Consider the following 17579-nt stretch of genomic DNA (forward strand, 5'->3'; position numbering starts at 1 on the left):
GATAAATACAGTGAAATGTCATCTGCACGCAATGACATCACATGTTGCTCTCCACCAATCTCTATCCTCTGGATTAATCCACGAGTTGTAATTATTGACGTTAAAGAAAATAGACAAAAGGGTCATCCATGTCTTGTTCCTTCTTGATAACTTAAATCATTCAGAGATTTGTTCATTTGGCTGCTTTAGGGGGAGATTTATACAATAGCTCAATTCAGGAAATAAATACTGGACCAAAACAAAACTTTTTTTTATTTAAAACAGCCAGTAAATATTCCCATTCCTATGCTTTTTCAGTTTCTACAGTTACTGTCCCTTCTGGAACGTTCCAGTGGAGGTGGCCTGAGGACATCCTGTTCCATATGGAACCCTGTTTGATCTGATTGAATCAACTGCTGGATTACAAGTTCTATGCGAAAAAGCAATGATTTTAAATGACACGTTCAAAAGTGATATTGGGCAGAAGGATCAGCATGACATTGAATCCTTACATTTTTAAGTAGGGTGATTGTAGCTAAACTTACCGAATGGGGAAGGTAATATTTCTCTAGAGCTGCTGTTGAGCGTAAGTAACATAGGCTTTAGTAATTTGGGATGAAAGTGTGTGTAAAATTCCGCTGGGAATCCAGCATTACCAGGAGATTTCACATTTCGTAGATCACCAGCTCACCTAGGGAATTGTTCCCCTGGTTCCCTTCTAATTGGCCTCATTAAGGAAACTGTCTATCTTTCTTTGAACTTTTTGTTTTCGGTTTGATACAGTTTGGGATAAAATGTTTTATAAAGACTTGAGTTAATTTCAGAAGAATCCATTGTTATGCTTCCATCTGGGGTCCATTGTTTTTCCACCGTCTGGGGTCCATTGTTATTCCACCGTCTGGGGTCCATTGTTATTCCTCCGTCTGGGGTCCATTGTTATTCCACCGTCTGGGGTCCATTGTTATTCCACCGTCTGGGGTCCATTGTTATTCCACCGTCTGGGGTCCATTGTTATTCCACAGTCTGAGGTCCATTGTTATTCCTCCGTCTGGGGTCCATTGTTATTCCTCCGTCTGGGGTCCATTGTTATTCCACCGTCTGGGGTCCATTGTTATTCCACCGTCTGGGGTCCATTGTTATTCCACCGTCTGGGGTCCATTGTTATTCACCGTCTGGGGTCCATTGTTATTCCACCGTCTGGGGTCCATTGTTATTGCTGTGGATGGTACGTTCCTCCTCCACTTTCACCGAAAGTAAAATAAGTAAAAAACGAAACATAAGAACGGGACGTATAGAAAGGCTGCATATAGAACCGATCTACCGCTTCTTAGACTGGCGTTCAATGATAATGACAGATCTATAACTCATATTTCTATGTGAATTTGTTCGTAGTTTAGCCTTCTCAAATAGAGAGGGATGCTATGTTAGCTAGCTGGCTAAGGCTATCCAACACTGAAACTCTTCCATGTCAAGGTAAAGCTTTTGGTTTTATTAATTTATTGCCACCGGGGCCCGACGGTGTAACTGCTAAACTGCTTGCTGTACACTGTACTGCACGATTGTAGTGGGTTTACTGACGTGTTAGTTCTAATAGCTACACTATATATACAAACGTATATGGACACCCCTTCAAATTAGTGGATTTGGCTATTTCAGCAACATTCATTGCTGACAGGTGTATAAAATCGAGCACACAGCCTTGCAATCTCCATAGACAAACATTGGCAGTAGAATGGCCCTGTACTGAAGAGTTCAGTGACTTTCAACGTGGCACCGTCATAGTATGCCACTTTTCCAACAAGTGAGTTTGTCAAATTTCTGCCCTGCTAAAGCTGCCCCGGTCAACTGTAAGTGCCGTTATTGTGAAGTGGAAATGTCTAAGAGCAACAACGGCTCAGCCGCAAAGTGGCAGGCCACACAAGCTGACAGAACAGGGCGCGTAGTGTATAAAAATCGCCTGTTCTCGGTTGCAACACTCACTACCGAGTTCCAAACTGCCTCTGGAAGCAACGTCAACATGAGAACGGTTCACTGGGAGCTTCATGAAATGGGTTTCCATGGCCGGGCAGGCGCACACAAGCCTAAGATCACCATGCTCAATGCCAAGCGTCGGCTGGAGTGGTGAATCACGCTTCACCATCTGGCAGTCCGACACACGGTATAAATATGGTATTATTACTGTGTTTTGTATCGTATTAGCGCCCAGACCATGCTATGAATCCTGGGTAAGGTTCTCAGTGTGGATTTCAATACTTGGATTTTTTATATTTAATGGTTTGTTAATATTTAATCATTGAGGGCTGCTCCCTTCAAATCAATGTGATGTACTCCTACTGAGCAGGAGAGAGACGGGGGAGGGGGTGAGAGGAGGGGATTGGTAGAGAGAGAGGGGGTGAGAGGAGGAGGGAGAGAGAGAGGGGTGAGAGGAGGAGGGAGAGGTGGAAGAGGAGGTAGGGAGAGGGTGGAAGAGGAGGTAGGGAGAGGGTGGAAGAGGAGGTAGGGAGAGGGTGGAAGAGGTCAGGAGAGGGTGGAGGAGGTAGGGAGAGGGTGGTGGAGGTAGGGAGAGGGTGGTGGAGGTAGGGAGAGGGTGGAGGAGGTAGGGAGAGGGTGGTGGAGGTAGGGAGAGGGTGGTGGAGGTAGGGAGAGGGTGGAAGAGGTAGGGAGAGGGTGGAAGAGGTAGGGAGAGGGTGGAAGAGGTAGGGAGAGGGTGGAAGAGGTAGGGAGAGGGTGGAAGAGGTAGGGAGAGGGTGGAAGAGGTAGGGAGAGGGTGGAAGAGGTAGGGAGAGGGTGGAAGAGGTAGGGAGAGGGTGGAAGAGGTAGGGAGAGGGTGGAAGAGGTAGGGAGAGGGTGGAAGAGGTAGGGAGAGGGTGGAAGAGGTAGGGAGAGGGTGGAAGAGGTAGGGAGAGGGTGGAAGAGGTAGGGAGAGGGTGGAAGAGGTAGGGAGAGGGTGGAAGAGGTAGGGAGAGGGTGGAAGAGGTAGGGAGAGGGTGGAAGAGGTAGGGAGAGGGTGGAAGAGGTAGGGAGAGGGTGGAGGAGGTAGGGAGAGGGTGGAGGAGGTAGGGAGAGGGTGGAGGAGGTAGGGAGAGGGTGGAGGAGGTAGGGAGAGGGTGGAGGAGGTAGGGAGAGGGTGGAGGAGGTCGGGAGAGGGTGGAGGAGGTCGGGCGAGGGTGGAAGAGGTAGGGCGAGGGTGGAAGAGGTAGGGCGAGGGTGGGGGAGGAGGTAGGGCGAGGGTGGGGGAGGAGGTAGGGCGAGGGTGGAGGAGGTAACGCTGGTTACGAGTCGGTTGGATATTAACGCTGGTTAACTCAAATGTTTGCCTGTCTCTCTCTCTCTCTCTCTCTCTCTCTCTCTCTCTCTCTCTCTCTCTCTCTCTCTCTCTCTCTCTCTCTCTCTCTCTCTCTCTCTCTCTGTCTCTGTCTCTGTCTCTGTCTCTGTCCCTCTCTCTCTCTCTCTCTCTGTCCCTCTCTCTCTCCCTCTCTCTGTCCCTCTCTCTCTCTCCCTCCATCTCTCTCTCAATCTCTCGCCCTCAATCTCTCTCTCGCCATCGCTCTCCATCTATCTCTTGACAGTCAAAAGTTTGGACACACCGACTCATTACAGGTCTTTTCCTTATTTTTACTATTTTCTACATTGTAGAATAATATTGAAGACATCAAAATTATGAAATAACACATATGGAATCATGTAGTAACCATCAAAGGTGTTACAGAAATCAAAATAATTGTGTATTTGACATTCTTCAAAGTTGGCACCATTTGCCTTGATGACAGCTTTGCACACTTGGCATTCTCTCAACCAGCTTCACCTGGAATGCTTTTCCAACAGTTTTCACTGTGGTCCAACTCATCCCAAGCCATCTCAATTGGGGTCAGGTTATTGTGGAGGCCAGGTCATCTGATGCAGCACTCCATCACTCTCCTTCTTGGTCAAATAGACCTTACACAGCCTGGAGGTGTGTTGGGTCATTGTCCTGTTGAAAAACAAATGATAGTCCCACTAAGCGCAAACCAGATGGGATGGCGTATCACAGCAGAATGCTGTGGTAGCCATGCTGGTTAAGTGTGCCTTGAATTCTAAATAAATCACAGACAGTGTCACCAGCAAAGCACCCCCACACCATCACACTTCCTCCTCCATGCTTCACGGTGCGAACCACACATGCGGAGATCATCTGTTCACCTACTCTGCGTCTCACAAAGACACGGCGGTTGGAACCAAAAATATAAAATTTGGTCTCATCAGACCAAAAAACACATTTCCACCTGTTCAAATGTCCATTGCTCGTGTTTCTTGGCCCAAGCAAGTCTCTTCTTCTTATTGGTGTCCTTTTAGTAGTGGTTTCTTTGCAGCAATTCGACCATGAAGGCCTGATTCACACAGTCTCCTCTGAACAGTTGATGTTGAGATGTCTTGAAATCTGAAGCATTTATTTGGGCTGTGATCTGAGGCTGGTAACTCTAATGAACTTATCCTCTGCAGCAGAGGTAACTCTGGGTCTTCCTTTCCTGTGGCGGTCCTCATGAGAGCCAGTTTCATCATAGCGCTAGATGGTTTTTACAACTGCACTTAAAGAAACTTTCAAAGTTCTTGAAATGTTCCGTATTGACTGACCTTCATGTCTTAAAGTAATGATGGACTGTCGTTTCTCTTTGCTTATTTGAGCCGTTCTTGCCATAATATGGACTTGGTCTTTTACCAAATAAGGCTATCTTCTGTATACCACCCCTACCTTGTCACAACACAACTGATTGACTGAAACGCATTAAGAAGGAAAGAAATTTACATTTACATTTACATTTAAGTCATTTAGCAGACGCTCTTATCCAGAGCGACTTACAATTGGAAAGTTCATACATATTCATCCTGGTCCCCCCATGGGGAATGAACCCACAACCCTGGCGTTGCAAGCGCCATGCTCTACCAACTGAGCCACACGGGACCATAATAACACAAATGAACTTTTAACAAGTCACACCTGTTAATTGAAATGCATTCCAGGTGACTACCTCATGAAGCTGGTTGAGAGAATGCCAAGAGTGTGCAAAGCTGTCATCAAGGAGGCAAAGGGTGGCTACTTTGAAGAATCTCAAATCTAAAATATATATTGATTTGTTTAATAGTTTTTTGGTTACTACATGATTCCATATGTGTTATTTCATAGTTTTGATGTCTTCACTATTATTCTACAATGTAGAACATTTTAAAAATAAAGAAAAACCCTTGAATGAGTAGATGTGTCCTAACTTTTGACTGGTACTGTAAATACAGTGAGGATATAACTGCTGTCAATAAGGACTGGTTAGAGAGAGAGGGGGAGAGTTAACCACACTGGTTAGAGAGAGAGGGGGAGAGTTAACCACACTGGTTAGAGAGAGAGGGGGAGAGTTAACCACACTGGTTAGAGAGAGAGGGGGAGAGTTAACCACACTGGTTAGAGAGAGAGGGGGAGAGTTAACCACACTGGTTAGAGAGAGAGGGGGAGAGTTAACCACACTGGTTAGAGAGAGAGGGGGAGAGTTAACCACACTGGTTAGAGAGAGAGGGGGAGAGTTAACCACACTGGTTAGAGAGAGAGGGGGAGAGTTAACCACACTGGTTAGAGAGAGAGGGGGAGAGTTAACCACACTGGTTAGAGAGAGAGGGGGAGAGTTAACCACACTGGTTAGAGAGAGAGGGGGAGAGTTAACCACACTGGTTAGAGAGAGAGGGGGAGAGTTAACCACACTGGTTAGAGAGAGAGGGGGAGAGTTAACCACACTGGTTAGAGAGAGAGGGGGAGAGTTAACCACAGTCACCACATGGTCAAACTGCTGCTGTTGGGGGTGTATTCATTGTGTCTTTGTATTACCATCCATGTTGAGCAACAGAAACACACTGGCTGAGATCAATGCTCACACACCAGGCACTGAGAAACATCATGTCTGTGTGTGTGTGTGTGTGTGTGTGTGTGTGTGTGTGTGTGTGTGTGTGTGTGTGTGTGTGTGTGTGTGTGTGTGTGTGTGTGTGTGTGTGTGTGTGTGTGTGTGTGTGTGTGTGTGTGTGTGAGAGAGCACTCAGTGTGATGTCATTACATCAATAGCTCTTAATCCAGCCACTCAGCTAGCGCGCGCGCACACACACACACACACACACACACACACATTATAAACCTGATAATTCAGCCACTCAGCTACCAAGAACAATAATTGATTTTACTATGGAAGGAGAGGGGAGATGGGATGAAGGAAAAATAAGGCGAGGGGGAGAGATAGTTGGAGACAGACAGGGGGAGAGATAGTTGGAGACAGAGAGAGGGGGAGAGATAGTTGGAGACAGAGAGCGAGAGGGGGAGAGATAGTTGGAGACAGAAAGCGAGAGGGGGAGAGATAGTTGGAGACAGAGAGCGAGAGGGGGAGAGATAGTTGGAGACAGAGAGCGAGAGGGGGAGAGATAGTTGGAGACAGAGAGCGAGAGGGGGAGAGATAGTTGGAGACAGAGAGCGAGAGGGGGAGAGATAGTTGGAGACAGAGAGCGAGAGGGGGAGAGATAGTTGGAGACAGAGAGCGAGAGGGGGAGAGATAGTTGGAGACAGAGCGAGAGGGGGAGAGATAGTTGGAGACAGAGCGAGAGGGGGAGAGATAGTTGGAGACAGAGCGAGAGGGGGAGAGATAGTTGGAGACAGAGCGAGAGGGGGAGAGATAGTTGGAGACAGAGCGAGAGGGGGAGAGATAGTTGGCGAGAGGGGGAGAGATAGTTGGAGACAGAGGGGGAGAGATAGTTGGCGAGAGGGGGAGAGATAGTTGGAGACAGAGCGAGAGGGGGAGAGATAGTTGGAGAAAGAGCGAGAGGGGGAGAGATAGTTGGAGAAAGAGCGAGAGGGGGAGAGATAGTTGGAGACAGAGAAAGAGCGAGAGGGGGAGAGATAGTTGGAGACAGAGAAAGAGCGAGAGGGGGAGAGATAGTTGGAGACAGACAGGGGGAGAGATAGTTGGAGACAGACAGGGGGAGAGATAGTTGGAGAGGGGGAGAGATAGTTGGAGACAGAGCGAGAGGGGGAGAGATAGTTGGAGACAGAGCGAGAGGGGGAGAGATAGTTGGAGACAGAGGGGGAGAGATAGTTGGAGACAGAGGGGGAGAGATAGTTGGAGACAGAGGGGGAGAGATAGTTGGAGACAGAGGGGGAGAGATAGTTGGCGAGAGGGGGAGAGATAGTTGGCGAGAGGGGGAGAGATAGTTGGAGACAGAGAGCGAGAGGGGGAGAGATAGTTGGAGACAGAGAGCGAGAGGGGGAGAGATAGTTGGAGACAGAGAGCGAGAGGGGGAGAGATAGTTGGAGACAGAGAGCGAGAGGGGGAGAGATTGTTGGAGACAGAGAGCGAGATAGTTGGAGACAGGGGGAGAGATAGTTGGAGACAGGGGGAGAGATAGTTGGAGACAGGGGGAGAGATAGTTGGAGACAGGGGGAGAGATAGTTGGAGACAGGGGGAGAGATAGTTGGAGACAGGGGGAGAGAGAGCGGGGAGACAGAGAGAGAGGGGGCGAGATAGTTGGAGAGAGAGAGAGAGAGGGGGCGAGATAGTTGGAGACAGAGAGATGGGAGCGATGCAGGTTAGGGTTAAGAGGAGAGGGGGGAGGGACAGTTTATTTTAATCACTCAAATCCTTCCTGGTAAATGTTATGGCATTTTCTTTCTTCCTGACAGCCTCTTCCTGCTCTCTCCCCATCCCTCTCTCTCTCTGTCCCTCTCCCCATCCCTCTCTCTCTGTCCTCCCTCCCCCATCCCTCTCTCTCTGTCCTCCCTCCCCATCCCCTTCTCTGTCCTCCCTCCCCATCCCTCTCTCTCTGTCCTCCCTCCCATCCCTCTCTCTCTGTCCTCCCTCCCCATCCCTCTCTCTCTGTCCTCCCTCCCCATCCCTCTCTCTGTCCTCCTTCCCCATCCCTCTCTCTCTGTCCTCCCTCCCCATCCCTCTCTCTCTGTCCTCCCTCCCCATCCCTCTCTCTCTGTCCTCCCTCCCCATCCCTCTCTCTCTGTCTCTCTCCCCATCCCTCTCTCTCTGTCTCTCTCCCCATCCCTCTCTCTCTCTGTCTCTCTTCCCAATCCTCTCTCTCTGTCCCCATCCCTCTCTCTCTGTCCCCATCCCTCTCTCTCTGTCCTCCCTCCCCATCCCTCTCTCTCTGTCCTCCCTCCCCCATCCCTCTCTCTCTGTCCTCCCTCCCCCATCCCTCTATCTCTGTCCTCCCTCCCCATCCCTCTCTCTCTGTCCTCCCTCCCCATCCCTCTCTCTCTGTCCTCCCTCCCCATCCCTATCTCTCTCTGTCCTCCCTCCCCATCCCTCTCTCTCTGTCCTCCCTCCCCATCCCTCTCTCTCTGTCCTCCCTCCCCATCCCTCTCTCTCTGTCCTCCCTCCCCATCCCTATCTCTCTCTGTCTCTCTCCCCATCCCTCTCTCTCTGTCCTCCCTCCCCCATCCCTCTCTCTCTGTCCTCCCTCCCCATCCCCTTCTCTGTCCTCCCTCCCCATCCCTCTCTCTCTGTCCTCCCTCCCATCCCTCTCTCTCTGTCCTCCCTCCCATCCCTCTCTCTCTGTCCTCCCTCCCCATCCCTCTCTCTGTCCTCCCTCCCCATCCCTCTCTCTCTGTCCTCCCTCCCCATCCCTCTCTCTCTGTCCTCCCTCCCCATCCCTCTCTCTCTGTCATCCCTCCCCATCCCTCTCTCTCTGTCTCTCTCCCCATCCCTCTCTCTCTGTCTCTCTCCCCATCCCTCTCTCTCTGTCCTCCCTCCCCATCCCTCTCTCTCTCTGTCTCTCTCCCCAATCCTCTCTCTCTGTCTCTCTCCCCATCCCTCTCTCTCTCTGTCTCTCTCCCCAATCCTCTCTCTCTCTCTGTCTCTCTCCCCAATCCTCTCTCTCTCTGTCCCAATCCTATCTCTCTCTGTCTCTCTCCCCATCCCTCTCTCTCTGTCTCTCTCCCCATCCCTCTCTCTCTCTGTCTCTCTCCCCAATCCTCTCTCTCTCTGTCCCCATCCCTCTCTCTCTGTCCCCATCCCTCTCTCTCTGTCCTCCCTCCCCATCCCTCTCTCTCTGTCCTCCCTCCCCCATCCCTCTCTCTCTGTCCTCCCTCCCCCATCCCTCTATCTCTGTCCTCCCTCCCCATCCCTCTCTCTCTGTCCTCCCTCCCCATCCCTCTCTCTCTGTCCTCCCTCCCCATCCCTATCTCTCTCTGTCTCTCTCCCCATCCCTATCTCTCTCTGTCTCTCTCCCCATCCCTCTCTCTCTGTCCTCCCTCCCCATCCCTCTCTCTCTGTCCTCCCTCCCCATCCCTATCTCTCTCTGTCTCTCTCCCCATCCCTCTCTCTCTGTCCTCCCTCCCCATCCCTCTCTCTCTGTCCTCCCTCCCCATCCCTCTCTCTCTGTCCTCCCTCCCCATCCCTCTCTCTCTGTCCTCCCTCCCCATCCCTCTCTCTCTGTCCTCCCTCCCCATCCCTATCTCTCTGTCCTCCCTCCCCATCCCTCTCTCTCTGTCCTCCCTCCCCATCTCTCTCTGTCTCTCTCCCCATCCCGCTCTCTCTCAATTCAATTCAAAGGGCTTTATTGGTATGTGAAACATATCTTTACATTGCCAAAGCAAATGGAATAGACTAACTAAAGGGAAATTAACAAGGGAAACATTAGTGAACTTTACGCTCACCAGTTTTAGAAGAATATAGACATGGCAAATGTTATATTATTGGCTGTACGGTGTTGTAACACTGGGCAAGTAGTTGAAGTATGAAAGGTCAAATAAATAATGTATTTATTGTATTGTATTTACAATGGTGTTTGTTCTCCATTGGTTGCCCTTTTGTCATGGCAACGGGCAACAAATCTTGCTGCTGTGATGGCACACTGCGGTATTTCGCCTAACAGCTATGGGAGTTTATCAATGTTTGATTTAGTTTTCAAATTCTTTGTGTGTCTGTGTAATCTGAGGGAAATATGTGTCTCTAATATGGTCATACATTGGGCAGGAGGTTAGGAAGTGCAGCTCAGTTTCCACCTCATTTTGTGGGCAGTGTTGCACATAGCCTGTCTTCTCTTGAGAGCCAGGTCTGCCTACTGCATGTGTGTTTTTTGCCCTTGTTGTTTGTGTACATGGACTTTATAATGTCGTATGTTTTTCCCCCAACACCACCTTCCATAAATGTGTATAGCAGACCCTCATGACAAATTAAGTCAAAATCTTTTTTTGAAATCAACAAAGCATGAGAAGATTTTGCCTTTGTTTTGGTTTGTTTGTTTGTCAATTAGGGTGTGCAGGGTGAATACGTGGTCTGTCGTACGGTGATTTGGTAAAAAAGTACATTTTGACATTTGCTCAGTACATTGTTTTCACTGAGGAAATGTACGAGTCTGCTGTTAATGATAATGCAGAGGATTTTCCCAAGGTTGCTGTTGACACATATCACCCGGTAGTTATTGGGGTCAAATTTGTCTCCACTTTTGTGGATTGGGGGAATGAGTCCTTGGTTCCACATATTGGGGAAGATGCCAGAGCTGAGGATGATGTTAAAGAGTTTAAGTATAGCCAATTTATAGCCAATTGGAGTTTGTGGTCTGTGTTGTGTCTTTAGTATCATTAAATGTGAAGACTGTTTATTTTATCAAATCAATTCTCTGTAATTATTATGACATGATTAAATTAATGTAAATTTAATTAACTAGGAAGTCGGGGCACCACGTAACATTTTCACATTACAAAGTTATAATCTTCCGAATATAACTCTTCAGATATTTTAATATTTGATCAATTAGTCTTCTATTAATTTATTATTATTATTATTATTACCTTCGTCAGTCTCATTCTAAACGTCGTAAATTGTTGGTTATCTGCACAAACCCCGCCTCTACTATGACTCATCCATATAGAAATTGGCTCAATTATTTATTTACTAACTAAATAATCCCAGAAATACATCAGAAACAAACAGTAGATATCGGTTACTAACAATGATTGAAAAGAGTCCCTAGTGGACGAAGCCGATATGACGGTTTGGTGGACAAAGGTAAAGGGGTGGGGACTGAGAGAGAGCGGGAAAGACAAATGGATTCACTACACACGGTCTATAATTATATACATTGAAATGCTAATCCTTCGCACATGAATGGCCGCTCATTTGAGAATAATTGCAATGTGTGTATATATATATTTTCACCCGTATGTCATTGTTGTCTTCTCTGCTGGAATCCGGTCCGTCTGCTGGAGAGTTCATCAGAGTCTCTCTGGTTGCGTTTCCCCGAAGATCAAAGTATTTCATGGTTAGAATGGATACTCCAGAGTACCATTGAGAAATGTTCTCATAGAATAGATGTTTCGGCGGTTGTCTGTATTCTCGTCCTCTGTTTACGTAATTTCTAGCCGCAGACTAGTAAATTGCATCTAAGATTTGCTCTTATTCTGTAGGGATAGTCTCAGAGTTAATAGGCCTTTGGTGGAGTTGTAGTTTAAGTAGTAGTTTGGAGTTGTAGTTTGTAGTTTTTAGTTTTCACTTCACACACCAGCATCACCCAGAATGTTTTGGTCTCAGAAATGCAACCGTTCGCCACCACAGCTCACATGGTTTGTTTACCATCATCCCAACCGTTCGCCACCACAGCTCACATGGTTTGTTTACCATCATCCCAACCGTTCGCCACCACAGCTCACATGGTTTGTTTACCATCATCCCCACAAGCCTTTTTTGGGGTTGGAGGGTTTGTATTTTGTCCTGTAGTTCATTCAATGTGATTCGCTGACAGATCATTAATTACGGTCCACCTCGTTAGTATGCGCTGCAAATGCAAATATGTACCTGCCTGGTGTGTGTGTGTGTGCGTACCTGCCTGGTGTGTGTGTGTGTGTGTAAGCCCATGTCTGAATGTTTCAGGTGTGTGACCTACTTTGTGTAGTGTTGGATTCTCTTGCTTTGTCTGTCTGTCTCTCTGTGAGGTGTTAGTGTATGAATAGTGTGTTAATAGTGTATGAATGATAGGACTCTGTCTTAGTTCCACAGAAATCAGCTGTTCTCTGAAATGTTAAATCACACTGAGAACGACTCAGATTAAATGATTTACTTTATATCCTAATTTTCTCCCTCCCTCCTCTCCCCCCTCCTCTCCCTCCCTCCTCTCCCTCTATCTCTCTCTTCTCTCTCTTGCTCCCTCATCTCTCCCTCCTCCCTCCTCTCTCACCCCTCCTCTCCCTCCCTCCTCTCCCCCCTCCTCGCCTTCCCTCCTCTCCCCCCTCCCCCCTCCTCTCCCTCCTCTCTCTCCCTCTCCCCCCCTCTCCCTCCTCTCTCTCCCTCTCCCCCCTCCCCCCTCTCTCTCCCTCTCCCCCCTCCCCCCCTCCCCTCTCCCTCCCTCCTCTCCCTCCCTCCTCTCCCCCCTCCTCGCCTTCCCTCCTCTCCCCCCTCCCCCCCTCCTCTCCCTCCTCTCACTCCCTCTCCCCCCTCCCCCCTCTCTCTCTTTCCCCCCTCCCCTCTCCCCCCTCCTCTCCCTCCCTCCACCTCCTCTCTCTCTCCCCCCTCCCTCCCTCCTCTCCTCCCTCCTCTCTCTCCTCTCTCCCCCCTCCCTCCCCTGTCTCTGTCAGGTGGAGATGGATGACATAGAGAATGAGGAGAAGAGATATTGTCTCTTCCTCCAGCTGTTAGGCGACAGCAGGAAGTGGGAGGAGTTTCAGCAGCTGATGCTCCTCCTCCAGGCGTGGCCACCTATGATGAAAGAGGAAGTGTAAGTGTATTTGTTATGATGTTATATCTGTCTTATTCTGATTCTCTACCGGTCTCCCAAGGTCTGCACTCATTCACTCCCCTTTAAAAGATTGGTGCAAGCACAGCGGGAGGGAGGGACAGACATGATGTTAAGGAGGAAGAGGGAGAGAGGGGGGGGGGGGGGAGGATGGAGAGGAGAGGAGGGAGAGAGGGGGGGGGGAGGCAGAGAATATATATATAGACCTAAAGGCCTTGACACTGTGATATATAGACCTAAAGGCCTTGCCACTGTGATATATAGACCTAAAGGCCTTGCCACTGTGATATATAAACCTAAAGGCCTTGACACTGTGATATATAGACCTAAAGGCCTTGCCACTGTGATATATAGACCTAAAGGCCTTGCCACTGTGATATATAAACCTAAAGGCCTTGCCACTGTGATATATAAACCTAAAGGCCTTGCCACTGTGATATATAAACCTAAAGGCCTTGCCACTGTGATATATAGACCTAAAGGCCTTGCCACTGTGATATATAAACCTAAAGGCCTTGCCACTGTGATATATAAACCTAAAGGCCTTGCCACTGTGATATATAAACCTAAAGGCCTTGCCACTGTGATATATAGACCTAAAGGCCTTGCCACTGTGATATATAGACCTAAAGGCCTTGCCACTGTGATATATAAACCTAAAGGCCTTGCCACTGTGATATATAGACCTAAAGGCCTTTAGGTCTATGAATGAATTCAACCACACCTTTGTTTCATCACAAAACCGGAGAACAACATGCCAACATCTGTCCACAAAGCATATTGCGTGTAATAAACCGTTACATGACCTACAGCATGGTAATGCAAGGTAATGTTTCCGACGTTTTCAGACTACTAAACAACGATTGATTTAAATCCAGGGAGATTGCGCAAAAAAAAGAAACATTCACTTGCTTTGGCAATGTTAACATATGTTTCCCAGGCCAATAAAGCCCTTTGAATTGAACTGAGTGAGAAAGAGAGAGGAGGGGTAGAGAGAGAGGAGGGGTAGAGAGAGAGGAGGGGTAGAGAGAGAGGGGAGGGGTAGAGAGAGAGAGGAGGGGTAGAGAGAGAGAGGAGGGGTAGAGAGAGAGAGAGGAGGGGTAGAGAGAGAGAGAGAGGAGGGGTAGAGAGAGAGAGGAGGGGTAGAGAGAGAGAGAGAGGAGGGGTAGAGAGAGAGAGAGAGGAGGGGTAGAGAGAGAGAGGAGGGGTAGAGACAGAGAGGAGGGGTAGAGACAGAGAGGAGGGGTAGAGACAGAGAGGAGGGGTAGAGACAGAGAGGAGGGGTAGAGAGAGAGGAGGGGTAGAGACAGAGAGGAGGGGTAGAGACAGAGAGGAGGGGTAGAGACAGAGAGGAGGGGTAGAGAGAGAGAGGAGGGGTAGAGAGAGAGAGGAGGGGTAGAGACAGAGAGGAGGGGTAGAGAGAGCGAGGAGGGGTAGAGACAGAGAAGAGGGGTAGAGACAGAGAAGAGGGGTAGAGACAGAGAGGAGGGGTAGAGACAGAGAAGAGGGGTAGAGACAGAGAGGAGGGGTAGAGACAGAGAGGAGGGGTAGAGAGAGAGAGGAGGGGTAGAGAGAGAGAGGAGGGGTAGAGACAGAGAGGAGGGGTAGAGAGAGAGAGGAGGGGTAGAGACAGAGAGGAGGGGTAGAGACAGAGAGGAGGGGTAGAGAGAGAGAGGAGGGGTAGAGAGAGAGAGGAGGGGTAGAGACAGAGAGGAGGGGTAGAGAAAGAGAGGAGGGGTAGGGAGAGAGAGGAGGGGTAGAGAGAGAGAGGAGGGGTAGAGACAGAGAGGAGGGGTAGAGAGAGAGGGGTAGAGAGGGGTAGAGACAGAGAAGAGGGGTAGAGAGAGAGAGGAGGGGTAGAGAGAGAGAGGAGGGGTAGAGACAGAGAGGAGGGGTAGAGAGAGAGGAGGGGTAGAGACAGAGAGGAGGGGTAGAGACAGAGAGGAGGGGTAGAGAGAGAGAGGAGGGGTAGAGACAGAGAAGAGGGGTAGAGAGAGAGAGGAGGGGTAGAGACAGAGAGAGAGAGAGAGATGTCTCTACACTCTCAAAATGTTCAAAGGAATAGAGACATCTCTGTCTGTCTGTCTGTCTGTCTGTCTGTCTGTCTGTCTGTCTGTCTGTCTCTCTGTCTCTGTCTCTGTCTCTCTCTTTCTCACTCAATTCAATTTAAGGGCGTTATTGCCCTGGGAACATATGTTAACACATAAAGCCCCTTGAGATGATCTACAGGGATACAGAGTCCACCTCTGGAACAGCTCAATGAACAGCTCAATGAACGAATGGCAGTGTATGACACACACACACACACACACACACACACACACACACACACACACACACACACACACACACACACACACACACACACACACACACACACACACACACACACACACCACATTCCACACACACACAGAGAAAACGAACACTATTACAGACACCACCCTGTTACCACTAGTATTACAGACACCACCACTACCATGTTACCACTAGTATTACAGACACTACCATGTTACCACTAGTATTACAGACACTACCCTGTTACCACTAGTATTACAGACACCACCACTACCATGTTACCACTAGTATTACAGACACTACCCTGTTACCACTAGTATTACAGACACTACCCTGTTACCACTAGTATTACAGACACTACCCTGTTACCACTAGTATTACAGACACTACCCTGTTACCACTAGTATTACAGACACTACCCTGTTACCACTAGTATTACAGACACTACCCTGTTACCACTAGTATTACAGACACTACCCTGTTACCACTAGTATTACAGACACCACCCTGTTACCACTAGTATTACAGACACTACCCTGTTACCACTAGTATTACAGACACTACCCTGTTACCACTAGTATTACAGACACTACCCTGTTACCACTAGTATTACAGACACTACCCTGTTACCACTAGTATTACAGACACTACCCTGTTACCGCTAGTATTACAGACACTACCCTGTTACCACTAGTATTACAGACACCACCACTACCCTGTTACCACTAGTATTACAGACACTACCCTGTTACCACTAGTATTACAGACACTACCCTGTTACCACTAGTATTACAGACACTACCCTGTTACCACTAGTATTACAGACACCACCACTACCATGTTACCACTAGTATTACAGACACTACCCTGTTACCACTAGTATTACAGACACTACCCTGTTACCACTAGTATTACAGACACTACCCTGTTACCACTAGTATTACAGACACTACCCTGTTACCACTAGTATTACAGACACTACCCTGTTACCACTAGTATTACAGACACTACCCTGTTACCACTAGTATTACAGACACTACCCTGTTACCGCTAGTATTACAGCCACTACCCTGTTACCACTAGTATTACAGACACCACCCTGTTACCACTAGTATTACAGACACTACCCTGTTACCACAAGTATTACAGACACCACCACTACCCTGTTACCACTAGTATTACAGACACTACCCTGTTACCACTAGTATTACAGACACTACCCTGTTACCACTAGTATTACAGACACTACCCTGTTACCGCTAGTATTACAGACACTACCCTGTTACCACTAGTATTACAGACACCACCACTACCCTGTTACCACTAGTATTACAGACACCACCCTGTTACCACTAGTATTACAGACACTACCCTGTTACCACTAGTATTACAGACACCACCCTGTTACCACTAGTATTACAGACACCACCCTGTTACCACTAGTATTACAGACACTACCCTGTTACCACTAGTATTACAGACACTACCCTGTTACCACTAGTATTACAGACACTACCCTGTTACCGCTAGTATTACAGCCACTACCCTGTTACCACTAGTATTACAGACACCACCCTGTTACCACTAGTATTACAGACACTACCCTGTTACCACAAGTATTACAGACACCACCACTACCCTGTTACCACTAGTATTACAGACACTACCCTGTTACCACTAGTATTACAGACACTACCCTGTTACCACTAGTATTACAGACACTACCCTGTTACCGCTAGTATTACAGACACTACCCTGTTACCACTAGTATTACAGACACCACCACTACCCTGTTACCACTAGTATTACAGACACCACCCTGTTACCACTAGTATTACAGACACTACCCTGTTACCACTAGTATTACAGACACTACCCTGTTACCACTAGTATTACAGACACTACCCTGTTACCACTAGTATTACAGACACTACCCTGTTACCACTAGTATTACAGACACTACCCTGTTACCGCTAGTATTACAGCCACTACCCTGTTACCACTAGTATTACAGACACCACCCTGTTACCACTAGTATTACAGACACTACCCTGTTACCACAAGTATTACAGACACCACCACTACCCTGTTACCACTAGTATTACAGACACTACCCTGTTACCACTAGTATTACAGACACTACCCTGTTACCACTAGTATTACAGACACTACCCTGTTACCGCTAGTATTACAGACACTACCCTGTTACCACTAGTATTACAGACACCACCACTACCCTGTTACCACTAGTATTACAGACACCACCCTGTTACCACTAGTATTACAGACACTACCCTGTTACCACTAGTATTACAGACACTACCCTGTTACCACTAGTATTACAGACACTACCCTGTTACCACTAGTATTACAGACACTACCCTGTTACCACTAGTATTACAGACACTACCCTGTTACCACTAGTATTACAGACACTACCCTGTTACCACTAGTATTACAGACACCACCACTACCCTGTTACCACTAGTATTACAGACACTACCCTGTTACCACAAGTATTACAGACACCACCACTACCCTGTTACCACTAGTATTACAGACAC

At 48.1% G+C, this 17579-nt stretch overlaps 1 protein-coding gene across 1 annotated transcript in view; it reads left to right on the forward strand.

Moving 5' to 3' along the window:
* nbas (NBAS subunit of NRZ tethering complex) overlaps positions 1 to 17579 on the forward strand; it is a 400078-nt gene that overhangs the window by 349996 nt on the left and 32503 nt on the right. The window contains exon 51 of the mRNA XM_071412456.1: positions 12560 to 12699. Within this exon, the coding sequence (XP_071268557.1) occupies positions 12560 to 12699 (140 nt within the window). The remainder of the gene's footprint in view (positions 1 to 12559; positions 12700 to 17579) is intronic.

This window comes from Salvelinus alpinus, chromosome 8 (assembly GCF_045679555.1).
Source record: "Salvelinus alpinus chromosome 8, SLU_Salpinus.1, whole genome shotgun sequence".
NCBI lineage: Eukaryota > Metazoa > Chordata > Actinopteri > Salmoniformes > Salmonidae > Salvelinus > Salvelinus alpinus.